This window comes from Centroberyx gerrardi, chromosome 16, assembly GCF_048128805.1.
Source record: "Centroberyx gerrardi isolate f3 chromosome 16, fCenGer3.hap1.cur.20231027, whole genome shotgun sequence".
In the NCBI taxonomy this organism is placed as follows: Eukaryota; Metazoa; Chordata; class Actinopteri; order Beryciformes; family Berycidae; genus Centroberyx; species Centroberyx gerrardi.
In genome coordinates this window covers 16,659,298-16,674,243 of record NC_136012.1, presented here as the reverse complement: position 1 = coordinate 16,674,243, position 14,946 = coordinate 16,659,298, and the positions used below count along the sequence as shown (strand labels likewise).

The window sequence follows — 14,946 nt, the reverse complement described above, 5'->3', positions numbered from 1 at the left end:
GAAACAGAAGAGAAGCAGAGACCATATACACGTGGACATATACACGCTCACTCACTCACACAAACCTACACACACACACACAGACACACACACACACCTTCGCATTAGCCAAATCCTCTCTCCTGATCACTATTCTGAGCACGCACTCAAACTCACACAAACACACATACAAAAGACACACAGGAACACACACTGTAAGATGTGTAAATATCATAGAGGGAACAGTCAAGAGACCTGCGTGTATGAACTTTTGATAATCCTGAGGACCCCACAGGGTGCCTACTGCATGCCTGAACAGAAAGCATTAATCTTCCTTTGTCTATGGAACTCAGCATAAACTCAACACGCTTGTCAAGCAAAATGGAAAAAAGGAGACTTTTTGACATGTTTGTTTCTTTGTATTATCTTGGTTTTGCTATTTCTGATTGATTTTAGGGGGCAGGGGGAGCTATGTAGCAGCAATACAGAGGAGAATCCTTTTCACCACAGCACTGTACTTTTGTACTGATGAACTTTGCACCCAGAGCCACCAGTTCTCCCCCTTTCTCTCTATCCTTTTCTCTCACTGCATATCTTGTTGATTTATAGGGACCTTACTGTTATTCCGGGCTGGTTTTGATGGGACAGCGTGGGGAAAGTAAGGGAAGTGACTTTGACAGTATACTGTAAGACTGTGGGAGGTAGCCATCAATGCTGGTGTTTCTCTCTTAGCTGTTCCTCTGGGAACCAATGAAAATGACCATCACTAGCATCAAGAAACCATTGTGCTGGCTAGACGCCCACTAGCCACTGTTTCAAACTGTGAACTGTTTTTGGTAAAGAGAAATTACGATTCTATATACAGAATGAAGTTCCTCCGATAGAGTGCAATTTACTGAGGTTCTACGATTCAGTTTGCATTCTCTCTTTCTCTCTCACTTTCCCTCTCTCTCTGTGTTTCTCTCCATCTCCTCCTTCTCTTATTTTTTATTTTCTTTTTATTGTTTCCAAACTCTTCTTTCTCTAGTCGTCAAAGACTTGTGTATATTTGTATACTGCTGTGTATACTGATGTAAATGTTTGCGTTCCACTACCACTGTGATATGCTTCTAGAGGTAGCGGAGGGAAGACAGAGTATGTACTTATATGCGTGGGTGCAAAACAATTTTTCTTTTCTTAAACAGCGAATGCAAGAGCTAGAGAGTTCTTTCAAAGGAGTCACTCACTACAAAGAATGCACTTTCTATATCTCTATATCTCATTGGCTGCATCACAGGGTCTATGTCTCATCGGCCTCTACCATTGCTGTTCAAAATATCAGGTAAAAGCATTTGCCGTCTCATTTTCTAAAGATTTGTGTACAGTCTACAAATATATTTAAACATAGAAGAATATATAAATCTATTTACGTTTTGTGTCATAGATATAATGTAAAGTATGATGTATTCTATGCCAAGGTTTTGCAGTGTCCCCCTCTTCACTCTGTAGACGCAGGGTGTTAGTAGTTGAGCAACTAGGAGGCAAAGAACAACCACCATCAACTTGATTGACAGTTTTTACTGGTTTACATCATGGCTGACCCATAGATGTTCTCCTGGTGATGTGTTGCATGAGAAAAGGCCTGGGACTGATTTGATTGGACAGGGTAATATTGTGGATCATTTGTGTTCTCTTCTTTTTTTTTTTTTTTTCTTCTTCCTGTCATGATTGCAAGATAATTAGATCTGTAGCGCATGATACATGCAAAAAGTACTGTTAAAGAATGAGTTTTTATTCATGTGTTCATAAATTTGAAGTATTCTTGATTTTCTCATTAGATAGTGTTTGAAGACACACACTGTACGATAACTGAGGGAGGCGTTTTCGCTGCTCAGTTCTTGATCTCATGCAGATCCTCTTTTAGGATTCTACCAGGATCTTTCAATTGGATGTTTTGGTTTACACACAAAAGACACTGACACGTGTCTTGGGTTTGTCTCCCTAGGACCCTCGTCTGAGAGACAACAATACGGTTACTTCTAAACTGAAAGCTATTTTGACATTCCCTCTAAGCATAAGGTGGATGCTGGGTGGTCATAGACCTCTACACTAAATGGTCTGTAATGTCTGTGAAACTCAGATGAATCATTTCATCTGCAATATCAGGCCAAGGACTCAACAGTGCCCCCCAGTGTCGAAGACTCTGAGAGACATGAGTAGCACCTGCTGCATCCAGCACTATCTGTACTTATTCCGTATCCTTCATATTTTACTGTAGTTATTTGACTGTAGGTTCAGGTTTTTCATTACGTCACACTGTTGTGAAATCAAACACACCCCAGAGATATAGTTCATGTTTTTATGAATGGTTAATTTGAGAGTACCACAAAGAAACTAAACGATGCAAGCACTTTCCCTGTGCCTCCCAACCCTCTCTTTGGCAACGACGGACTGACTATAATGGCATTCCTACACACACACAGCTGTAGAAGTGTTACAGTACAGTTTTAGTCTGCAGACCTCTCTCTGTCTCTCATCTCTGGTGTTGGTTTTCTTTTTCCAGCTGCTGCTCTGCTGAGCAGGCAACATACTGTAGATTTAGGAGTGCGAGTTATGATTTGTAGGCACAGACTGTGTTATCCCTCCCAGATCTTTGTGTGTGTAGACCTGCAGAAACAGGCCGAAAAGGGAGATTCCACTGTGTGTTCTTTCAGGGGTGTACACCTCATGGTACATTGCACAGGTGTGTAAGATGTAAGTTGCACTGCGACATTAAAAAAGGAACATATTGCTCTTTTTCAAGGATAATATTAGCTTACTGTTATTCTGTACATTAAACTGACTAAAGATGATATTGAAAAAAGAAAGAAAATTACATTTATTCTTCCTAAAGTAGCCTTTTTTGGTTTCATATATATGAATATATATTACAAAAAATACAGATTGTAAACTTAAGTTGTTAAACTTTGACTTCAATAAACTGAATCCTCTGCACTATGAGCCATGTTTTGATTATATTGTGTGTACCTTTTCTTGATTTACGTAAACAGTATTACACAAGACTATTATTATCCTGTTGATGCCACTATAGAGATGACCAGGTTTCAGATTAGAGGTAGGGTGGACAAGTGTTTAGGAAGACCATCCCATAACTGAAAGGACGTTATATTATGGCAATAGCTAATGTGTATCTGTCAACAGTGTGCTGAACCCCTATCTGCTCACTCACTGTAAGTTTAAGACTGACGACTAAATGCCTAAATGTAAAAGAGACAAGTTAATGTAAAAGCAGCTTCAGCAGTCCTCTATACCCACCTGTTTTCAAGACAATTTTCCTTGCTAAACAAAGTCCCATAGCCTATCTCCTGCATATCATGAATTGCTTTTCATGTGGATTTGTAGTAACCGTTCATTAATTTTCAACCTTATATTCTATGAAAGATGGATCAAAACATGTTCATGATGCATGCTTTTGGTGTCCTTTGAATTAAAGACAAGTGAGGATCAAATACAGCATGTGATATAATAACTGGTAATCTTGCGCTTACCAGGGACAACAAGGAACTCTCTCTACAATGAGCTACACCCCATAAGGAACTAAATGCAGCAAAATAAAAAAAAGAAGTCACCTATAATGAGAGTTTGAGCAGCCTAACATACAGTATTGTTTTCGTGTATAAGCCTTCTGAAGATTACCATGATACCATACTGTGGCAACATGCAACTTCAGCCCATAGGTGGCAGTAGCTGACCTTGGTTTTACATTGATGACCATTTGAAGCTGCGACCTAAAACCCAAAGAAGAGGAGGAGCGCTGTCATGGCGGCCAAGGTGAATGTTTGACGTTTATTCAAAGGCGAAGTTTTGCAGTTTGAGACATGTATTTAAAATGAAATACGTGTCTTTCTTGTGAATGTCAGTCCTGGAGCTGGTAGTGTGAACACGAACTGACTGTCACCTCTCCAGGCTGCTATGTAGCATGAAAACAGCTTTGCTAACTGTGCCTATTAGCCTGTTAGACGCTGAATAAGCAATGCTAACTTTACCCAGATAACGTTAACGTTATGCAAGGCTTGATCGTCGGTGATTCTTGCTGCAGTTCAAGCTTCAGCCCCGCTATTCATTCATTGTCTAAACATGACTGTTACTGTAACTGTTACAACTTAAAGTTCGTTAATACGGACTTCTTTAGCCAGAATAAACTGTTTGAACACATTGTTCCACCATCTGAACACATAACTTTTGCTAACTTAGAGTGCAAGTAACGTTAAGTTAGCTAATGCTAGGTAGTTCTACTAGCTAGCTATCTAGAAAGTTACTGTACTAACTGCTGGCTGGAGAGCTAAAGCCTTGTTATAGTCATCAGTTGTAAATCAGGTATTGGTGTTGTTGTCTTGAGCTGACAAACAGTATCTTAACTGGGCAGGTGGTGCTGGTGGCCGTCCCGACGGTGCTGGGCATAGCCTCCATCCGTGTGTACAGAGTCAGCGAGGCTCCGGTTGATGGGGTCACCCGTGAAAAGGTATGAGTGTCCACATAGTCTGTAGATCTAGTAGGAGACAACATGTTGCTATTCACCTGACTGTTGTGTTTCCTGTGTGATGCATAATTAACCTGCTAATCTCTCTCCGCCTCTGTCCCCAGCTGTCTGTCTACAACCCAGTGCCACAGTCTCATCAGTTTCAGTTTGTTGCAGAGAAGCCCGGGACACTTGAGACTGGGTTGACTACCGCGAGGGAGACCTTACTGCCCATTGTGCAGGCTGTACAGGTAATAAGCCGTATTAATATGCAGCAGCATATCAACATTACACGACACAACAACGACTTACTACTGAGTTATCTCACTCTCTCACCTATGCACACACTAAATACTTGAACGCAAATGTAAGAACCCTTGGACAGATCTAATTAGATGGCATAAAAAGGAATAGAACAATTTAATAGAAGAGGTCTGAAGTTGTACCAGAAGTTTGTTTTAGTTTTTCCAGGCCAGGATTTTATTTTATTTTTTTCTCTTGTTTGCGGTTACAGAGCACAATCCTACATGCTGCAAGTGCTCTGTGCAGGTACGACTGTGCACACTGCAGGGTTCAGGAGTCAGGCAGGAAGTAGTTTTGATGCTGTGATCTTTGCAGATCTAAAGGCTGCTGCAAGGAGATCTGACAGCTTGATAACTGTGAAAGATGGAACAAAAAAACACCTCACACTGACGTCAAACGCATCCGTTACCTCCTTTCAGCATTGCCTACTCGGTTGTATTCTTGATGGCCTGTTATGGTGGTTCTTATAAAATATTGTCCTGTGTTCTCTGCAGGGTGCCTGTGTCTCTGTGAAAAATGGAAGTATTAATCTTTACCATGCAGGAGAGGGTGAGTCAAATGTTGGTGCCTTAGGTCTCTCTCGTCACTAAGATTCTCCCTCCCTAAGTTGAATTTCCCCCATTACAAAGCAATGAGAAAGGATAGTGGGGGAAGTATAATGGCGCAAAATTGGGGGACTACTTTTTCAGGGTTATATAGCAAACTCTCAGACACCCCAACTAAGTGTTTTTTTTTTAGTGACTCCTAAAAGCAAATGTTATATAGCCAAGCCACCTAGATATTTCACATTCTTTCATTAAATAAGTCCTCTAAGGATTGAGTCTATCTCTGCATTCCCTTTGTTGAGGGTCACTGAGAGGCTACAGTACATTTTTTTAGAGCATACAGTTGCACAAAGCATAATTAGGAATTTGTGTCTTTGCATATCTCTCTGAGACAAACATCATACTGGTGATGTTTCCGTCTCAAGTCTCTGCAAAAAGCCTGGGAAAAGAATTATTTTGTCCGTCTGCACTACTACTACAACTATCATTACTATTTTGCCACCACTATAACTATTACTACTAGTACTATTTTTATTTCTTCTTCTGCTATTGCTATTATTACTAGTACTACGTTTGCTAGTACCACTACTATTACTACTGCTCCAACTAGTGTAGCAACTGTAGCATATACAGAGTTACAAAGTGCTTTACAAACAAATCAACAATGAATAAAAGTACAAGATGAACATTACAAGTCAGACATTTTGATATATTGGATACATATTTTCTTAAGGTGTTGATATTTGTGTGCCTGTGTGACTTGTTTCCCAGATGTGTACTATTACTTGAAGGACCCTCCCCCAGGTTTTCTACCCAGATTCGGCTCCATCACCATGGCTGGCCTGCTGGGCATGTTCCTGGCACGGAAAGGTAACCTGATCCCTAGACATTATACCACAAACACTCATCCTCTTCTCTAGGTCTGCAATTAACAATTATTTGATCATTATTATTATTATTTATCAATCTGTCTGTTATTTTATCAATCTAAACAACTAATTTACAGTTTTAAAAAATGCAGTTGAACAATTCAAAGTTTAACAACATAATTTATCAATCTATAAATTAAGCATGTCATTATAACCAAACTACATTTCAGCATATTATTGCCTGAGTCCAGACCCAAATAAAATACTGCATTACAGTTACTGCTAGCTACATTTTCATTGCATTTCAATGTATACACATTGCCCAACTATTATAGCACACCTGTAATGACTAAAGAATAGATTTCTAAAGCAGACAGGGCAACACAAAGCAGTTACCTAAGAATTTGCTCTCCTGGAAACCTAAACTGTCGGTATATAGAACCTTTTCAGCTTTGTGTCTAAGAACAGCAATTTGGCATCAGTAAAGAAAGAACTGCCAAGATGTCCTTGCAATGTCATGATAGCACGTGGCATGCAACTGTGCAGTAATGTACATCAAATTGCGCAACCATTATCATTTTTTTTCTGTTCATCGTGGTGTGCTGCTGCGATGAAAAAAGCACCACATTATTGTATTTCTGTTTACAGTATTCCCCTATGTTGGATGGTCTGGATCAGAGTTTTTGAAATTCCACTCTGAGTTTGGGCTTGCAACAGCTGTGTTCAAAACAAAATTATGCATTGTTAATGCATATGGAAAATCAACTAATTAACATAGTTAATGTAACCAATAATATCAATGAATCAGTGCAGCCCTGCTCACCCTGCTTACTTGGTATACAGATCTTGGATAACCTATTCATTTGGCTGGATTTAGTCTGTGTTGAATTTGTCTAATTGCCATTTTCCCTTATGAACCTTTTGTGTCAGGCTCTCGTTTCAAGAGGGTAGCAGTTCCTGTGGGCCTGATGAGTGCGGGCGCATCAGTGTGCTATCCTGCCCAAGCAGTGGCTGTGCTCAAGGTAACACTAGTTTTCTGAATACTGACCATTAGTTAGCTAATCCAGCAAGACAACTAACCTCATTAGTCTCTGGGTGAAAAGCTTATCGTTGTTCTTTGTGCTCCCCAGGTGACGGGCAAGAAGGTGTATGCTGCAGGACAGTGGAGCAGCGCCTCCGTATCTTCTCTGTTCACCTCCAAGCCCAAGGAGCCTGTTGCCAAAGAGCCTGCTGCCCCACAACCACAGGTAAACAAGCCCAGGGTTCCCACACGCCTGGAAAACCTGGAAAAGTCATAGAATTTAAAAAAATTTCTAGACCTGGAAAAGTTATGAGAAATGATAAAAGGCAGAACAGTTTAGGAAAAGTCATGAAAATGTATTTGTTGAAGTTAATGATTTTCTTTTCTTGAATACTGTCAAATGTCACAAAAAGCTGCAGCTGGCTCCGAAACAGTCTATAATTATATTATTATAATCCTTGATTCTAAAGTGAAAAATAAACTATTGGTTACGGTACATGTAGTTGATGGCTACTTTTTAATTCAGTCTCATTAATATTTGGTCATGGAAATTTGAAAAGGGGTCATGGAAAAGTTGTGGCAATGATTGATCTACAGTTATGTAATCAACTAGTTTGAAAATTGAAAGACGCCCAAAATAGATGTACTTGGCAGCTGTGCTAAAAATAGCAACATCAGTACCATCTAGATAATGGTAACTCTCTTCACCGGGTATTTCACCTCCTCCCACTGAATGATTTCCCCTCTCTACCCACTCTACTTGGTCTCGAAAAAAAATCGCTCCTATCTCCCCTTAGATCACATTCTATATATTTTCCTAGCATGTAGCTTAAATAATTGTTCTGTGGTCACTGGCATGTTGTAAGGGCACAAAGACCCTTTGATTGCTTCTAAGTTTTGGTGATATAGAAATTGAAGCTTATTCTGCTGTTGCACTCATTGTAAGTCGCTGTGGAGCCTCGGCTAAAATCCTAAAATGTAAATGTAATTACTTTTTTTTTTTTTGTCCTCAGTGACTGTAATAAATCTAAAATATTTGAATTGGAATGTTGGAGAGAAATGGAAAGCTGGTGCTTCATTCTGTACATGTTGGTTAAATTTAGTACGTCTGTTGTTGACAAGTACCATGTCACTTTGATTCATCCAATAGCTGTATAATCGTAATTTTTATTAATCATTATTGTATGTATTATGTCTTAACAGATGTTTTTCTTTTGTGTATGTGTTCTTCTTTAACACTATTAGTCAGCTACAGTGCCAAAGCCGGAGTCTCCAGTAGTTGAAGAGGCTCCTTCTGTCCCATGCCATGCTCCTGACCCCAGCTCCACCGCCGACAGCCCAGCCCAGACCACGACCAGCTCGGAGACGGAGGTCGAATCAGCTGAGCCTGTTCCCGTCTGTGATGAAACCGCTGCCCCTGTCATAACAGAGGAGCCCTCATCCATAACACAGACACAGATATCACCTGACCAGGCCCCGACAGAGACCACCACAGGTATTATTGATATTGATCTCTCTGTCTCTTTCTCTTTCTCTCTGTTTCTCACACACACACACACACACACTTCTATTTCTGTGCCTGTCACTGATCTTCTGATGTATTTCCTCTCTTGTTCAGACACTGTGGTAGAATCTGTGTCAGCGGAGTCCGCTCTTGACGCTGAGGAACCACCTGCCCCCGTCGGAAGCGAGGAGCCCTCAGCCTCAAAACAAACACCAGAAACCCCCTCTGCTGAAGCCGGCCCAGCCCAGGACACACCCACCGCAGAACCAGAGACGGTGGTAGAATACGTTCCCGTCGAGTCCCCGCCTCCCTCTGAGGAACCACCTGCCCCCGTCGAAAGCGAGGAGCCCTCAACCGCAAAACACACAGAGACCACCACAGGTATTATAGATATTGATCTCTCTGTGTCACACATACACTACCAGCCAAAAGTTTAGAGACACACATTTTTCTTTATTTTCACTATTTATCACATTTTAGAATAATATTAAAGACATCAAAACTATGTAATAGCACAAATGGAATTATGCAGTGACCAAAAAAGTGTTAAATCAAAACTATCTTATATTTTAGATTATTTAAAGTAGCCGTCCTTTGCCTTGATGGAAAGGCAAAGGCTTTGGAAAGAAATAAATACATAGGCATTAACTTCACTATATATATTTGTCTAAAAAACAAATTTCAAGCATTTAAGCATAAGCCTTTAGATCAAAATGGCTTTAAGATAATGAATAACATAGTACATTCAATCAGGTGTGTCCAAACTTTTGACTGGTAGTGTATATGCACACACACACGACATATACAGGCTTCTATTTCTGTGCTTGTGACTGATCTGCTGTTGTATTTCTTCTCTTGTCCAGACACTGTGGTAGAGTCTGTGTCAGCAGAGTCCGCTCCTGCGTCTGAGGAACCACCTGCTCCCATCGAGGAGGCCTCAGCCTCAAAACAGGCACCAGAGGCCCCCTCTGCTGAGCCCAGCCCAGACCAGACCACGCCCACCTCAGAACCAGAGACGGTGGTAGAATCCGTTCCAGCTGAGTCCGCTCCTGCCCCTGAGGAACCAGCTGCCCCGATGCCTTCAGACCAACCAGCAGGTAATATGAATATTCTGCCCCAGGAAGCCAGAGAGCAGAAACTGCATGAGTAATGCAAAATGAAAATGAAAAAGCTGCTGCCCTAAAAAATTATTACTGGTAGAGAAGCGGACTGTATATCATTTAACAGCATTTATTGGAAATTTTTTGTTCATATAAATTCATAGCTCTAATTTTGACTGTTGACCTATAAAACACACAAAAAGTAGTTACCGCTATTTGCCTTTGTAGTGGGCGGTATTGATCTCCCACTCTGACTCACAAGCTTTATTTGAGTCCACTTAATTAAATCGTTATTTACTGAAGATTCAAGTATTATAGAAGTTCTACAGCAGACATTTAAGTATCAATGTGGCAACAAAGCACATTCGCATATCCAAAATATAGTTAAACCTCTTCTGCTTTAACGGTGGTTCTCATATAGGTGGAAACACGCACACACACACACAACCTATCCAATTCATGTACCTGCAACTGACTCCTCTCATCTGCAGACAAAGTGTTAGAATCAGCCGACTCTGAACCTGCTGCTGAGGAGTCAGTGGAAAAGCCGCTGGAAGCTGCGGTGGAGGAGCCGTCAACCCCGACACACACACCGCCGCCGCCTCCTGAAGAGGCCGCAGCAGAGAACACCACAGGTACAATGTATATTGATCTCTCTCGCACACGTACCGCTGCTCCAGTTTCTTCTTGGGAGCTGGCCTCTGGTGCTCACGCCCAGCACACACACACACACACACACACACACACACACACCACCACCACCACCAACAAGAACAAGCCCCTACAGGGACTTCCACAAGTACAATAGGTATTGATTCTCACACACGCATACACAGACACACACATGCACATGCACACACACACACACACACTGCATCCCCTACTGCTTTTGCCAGAAGTCGATGATGTACAAGTTACATTTCCTGCTAGGACCAATAAACATCATCATCATCATCGCTTCTGAGAATTGGCTTAACGCCTGTCGTCTGGATTGGATCGTGATATTTCTCAGATATGTTTGATTTTGTCGGGCTGAGTCTGGTCGGGCTCCTGTAGTGTGAAGCAGTGTGAGACTCACCAAGACGGAAAACTGAGAGTGACACTGACAACAGTCAATGGGAGTTTAGATACATGGGGAAGTAAAAGAAAATGGACCGGAAAAGAGGTCACATTTAACAACAGTGCCCACAGTAGTAGTTCAGTAGTAGTATCAGCAAGATTCACAACTCCATTTGGAGGGATAAATCTCATATAAATTAATATAAAATGGCAGCATGCCTGGATCAATCCACATAAGTATGCAATTTCAAATTAAGTGAAAGAAGTCTCATACAGAATTCCTCATCAGCATTGTTCTTGTAGTGATGTCACTTCAAAATACATTTGTAATGTAAACTGTAGCTTCTGCACCATGGAGCAGGAAACGATAGAGCACCTATTTTGTAATTATATTTACAGTGAACTGTTCTGGATGAATTTGTAGGCTAAATGATTTTTAATGTTTTTGAGTCAGGTAGCATGTGATCCTTTTTTTCTTCACGTGTGATGTCCATCTTTGTCCCGTCGGCTAGTGTGAACAGCTTCTCGCCCGGACGGCAACCGTTTAGTCTGAACTGTATGAAGGTATTTATGTTGCGAAACCGGAGAGCTTGTAGACTTGATTTGAGAACTTGTAGAATAAATGTGAACTTGTATGTTGAGATTTTCACTCACAAAAAATATTCACACACCCGAGTTCTGAATTTGTCACAGACAAAAATTCACAAATGTGTAAATTGATACTTAGATAAATACAATGGCAGCTGCAAACTTATATATTTTAACTAAATAAAAAAATAAATATGAGTAAATGTTTACTCATACTCAGAGTCGGCTGATTCTACGATTTTCTCCGCAGATAAGAGGAGTCAGTTGCAGGTACGTGAATTGGATAGGTTGTGTGCGTGTGTGTGTGTGTGTGTGTGTGTGTGTGTGTGTGTGTTTCCACCTATATGAGAGCCATCGTTAAAGCAGAAGAGGTTTAACTATATTTTAGATATTTCATATGTGAATGTGCTTTGTTGCCACATTGATGCTTAAATGTCTGCTGTAGAACTTCTATAATACTTGAATCTTCAGTAAATAACGTCTTAATTAAGTGGACTCAAATAAAGCTTGTGAGTCAGAGTGGGAGATCAATACTGCCCACTACAAAGGCAAATAGCGGTAACTACTTTTTGTGTGTTTTATAGGTCAACAGTCAAAATTAGAGCTATGAATTTATATGTACAAAAAATTTCCAATAAATGCTGTTAAATGATATACAGTCCGCTTCTCTACCAGTAATAATTTTTTAGGGCAGCAGATTAACTGTGTTCAACGCTGGCTTATGATGTTCATACACACTGTTATATAAGATAATCTTGTCAACACCGCATTTTTGTGTTTTAAAGTATATACAGTATGTAATCCATATTAGCAAAAAGCTAACACTAGGCTAATCTACCTGTGAAAAGAATGAACTAAGCTACAGCAGAGGTCGCAAATTTTGTCTGTGACTTCGAATTCAGAACACAGGTGTGTGAATATTTTTTGCTTGTGAAAATTCCAACATACAAGTTCACATTTATTCTACAAGTTCTCACATTGTTTTCTACAAGTTCTCAAATCAAGTCTACAAGCTCTCTGGTTCTGCAGCATAAATACCTTCATAGAACTGCCCTAGTCAGCTAAAACTGGAGCAGTCTTCTAGTCTGTCCCACTCCCAGCCTGGTCCCAGCCCTGACCTTCCATTGCATTTCTTCTCCTGCCCTGCAGGGGGCTCTGGTTTCCAGGCGGCCCCTGCTCTGATGGACTTCGGCCAGTCCAACCCCGAGGATGAAGACCTGTACAGCAGACGCAGCTGAGACCACAGCAGGGCACAGGAGAAATCTGATTCCCGCACTGTCATCTCATATCTCATTCACATTAACATACTGTCTGTTTATCCTGGAAGTATCATTACGCAATGTAAATAGGCTTTTTTGCCAGCAAGTATAGTTAGGAAATCTTTCATCAACATTTCCATTTCTTCTGAAAAACTACATTGCTTGTTTATATTTCCTCAGAAAAGGTCCAAGCATAATTGCGTTGCAGAGGCAGTGAAGTGACAGTAACTGCAGTACACAGCGTTGAATCAGTTTGTATTTGACAGCGTGTAGAAGGACCCACAAATAAGGAAAAGAAATACACCCACAACTGTTTACAAGTCTTTTAATGCACAGATGGCAGCGTTGTGTAATTATCTCCTAGTTTGTGTCTTTTAAAAATAATTGGCTTTTGTGGTGCAGCTTTCACAGTCATGAATGCATGGTGCTTGTATTTATTGTAATTTAGCCCACTGCGTCGGTAAGCTGAACATAATGTACATGTGCTTGTACCGGTGATGATAAATCAATGGACTAGTGTAGTTCCATTTTGTTACATCAGAAATTATCCTCTAACGTTGATTTGGGTACCCTGAATAAATTTATATTTTTCATGTAGACATGTGAGTTGCTTCTTGTCATATACCTTTAACCTTAACTTTACAGGAGATCCCTTTACATGTTTTACATGAGTGAAAATGCATTATTTTAATTCAATAATTAATAATTGAAACAAAATATTTTTCATCATTTTCATCATTATCATGTAATATATAATTTAAAGCTCTGAATGGAAACAGCAAGAACAGAAAAACCACAACAAAAGCCTGTTTCCGCCAACGTGCCTTTTTCCGTGCTGGGTTACAATGTACTCAGTTTCTCGATGTCAATAACAATACGCAAGTTGTAGAAAGGTCATGGAAATTTACTGAAAAATTTGTATGAAAATTGTTTTCATGGCCCAGAAAAGACAAAACAATGCCCAACCAGTAAAGTACATGTCAAGCTGCTAGTAAATCTAGTTCCCAAGTGATAGTTGCGGCTAGTCGAAAAACAAAAACTGGGACATTCAGTAAGAAATCTAACATCTGTACATGTACATGGACAAATACTGGTCATGGGAATTATGCTGTCGTGGAAATGTAAGGAAGTTTGAGCAGCAAACGTGTTGTAACCCTGGGAATGTCACTTTTACTTTTTAAGTGAAAGCATTTTTGGTGCCACATGCTTCTGCTTATCTCTCTGAGCATACGCTTTCTACCTAGGGACCAGAGTATCTGTTCTCATCTTTACGGCCCTTAACTGCTCCGCTGAGGAATTGGAGCTCCCTGGACCTCATAAACTCTGCATGAGGGTGACCAGCAGCATGACCCCTGGGACTGTGTGAGTGTGTGTGTGCGTGCGTGCATGTGGAGAGAGAGAGAGAGAGATGTCACATCAATTCAACCTAGATGCATTTTCGTCTTCCTGTTAAACATGGATGAAAACACACACATATGGGAACCAGATCTGGAGCTGGAGCTGCAGTGTGTGCTGCTGGTTTGAGTTGAGGGGTTCAGGGACTTACTGGCTGGCGTGACTGCGCTGTTTTTAGACAAGTATTGCCAAATGTACAGATAAAAGAACAACAACTCCGTGTCCTGGAATCGTTATCCACCAACAGCATTAATAAATCCACATGGAACATATTGACTCAGTTCAAAATAGACTGAACCAGAGAGGCTGGGAATACTGATTTTTTCTTCTCATAACTTGTTAAGAGGGATGCACATCTTGTGGCTCTAGTCTCAGGGGCAGTGCTAGAAATTCTGGGCCCCCTGGCAAGATGGGACACTGGGACCCCTTTCACTTCAGGGCATCTAAGTATAGTCTCACCTCACCTCTCTCAAGGCCCCCTCCAAGTTGGGGCCCCCCCGAAGGCACTCGCAGCACCCATGGCTTGTCCTCTGTGGTCTGGTGTTAGACTGGACTCTGTCAAGCAGTCCAGAACTCTCTCAGCTTGTTCTCAACCTACAGAGAGGAAGTCGGGCTCACAACCCTGACCCTTCACCTCTCACCCCCCTGACCCGGATTTTCCACTGAGGATGGGGGGTTTGCGGGGGGGGGGGGAGGTGGGTGGTGGTTATCTTCCCAGAGTCCAGCCAAAGGAGGGAGACCCCACCATCAAATAAACAGATAGCACATTTATCAGCAAAAAATATAAACATGGACGTTATGTAAGCAATTTAAGGGTGTTTTTGAA

The 14,946-nt window shown here is 41.0% G+C and overlaps 1 protein-coding gene across 1 annotated transcript; it reads left to right on the top strand.

The window, feature by feature from the left end:
- The first annotated feature begins 3,768 nt into the window (after nt 1-3,768).
- On the top strand, nt 3,769-13,322 carry apool (apolipoprotein O-like). Its single transcript, XM_071923917.2, has 12 exons — nt 3,769-3,789; nt 4,385-4,480; nt 4,603-4,728; nt 5,275-5,329; nt 6,097-6,195; nt 7,125-7,216; nt 7,325-7,441; nt 8,461-8,710; nt 8,834-9,100; nt 9,583-9,816; nt 10,311-10,454; nt 12,616-13,322. The coding sequence occupies exons 1-12, from the start codon at nt 3,778-3,780 to the stop codon at nt 12,702-12,704; spliced, it is 1,581 nt and encodes a 526-aa protein (XP_071780018.2). The 5' UTR covers nt 3,769-3,777; the 3' UTR covers nt 12,705-13,322.
- Nucleotides 13,323-14,946: the final 1,624 nt, after the last annotated feature.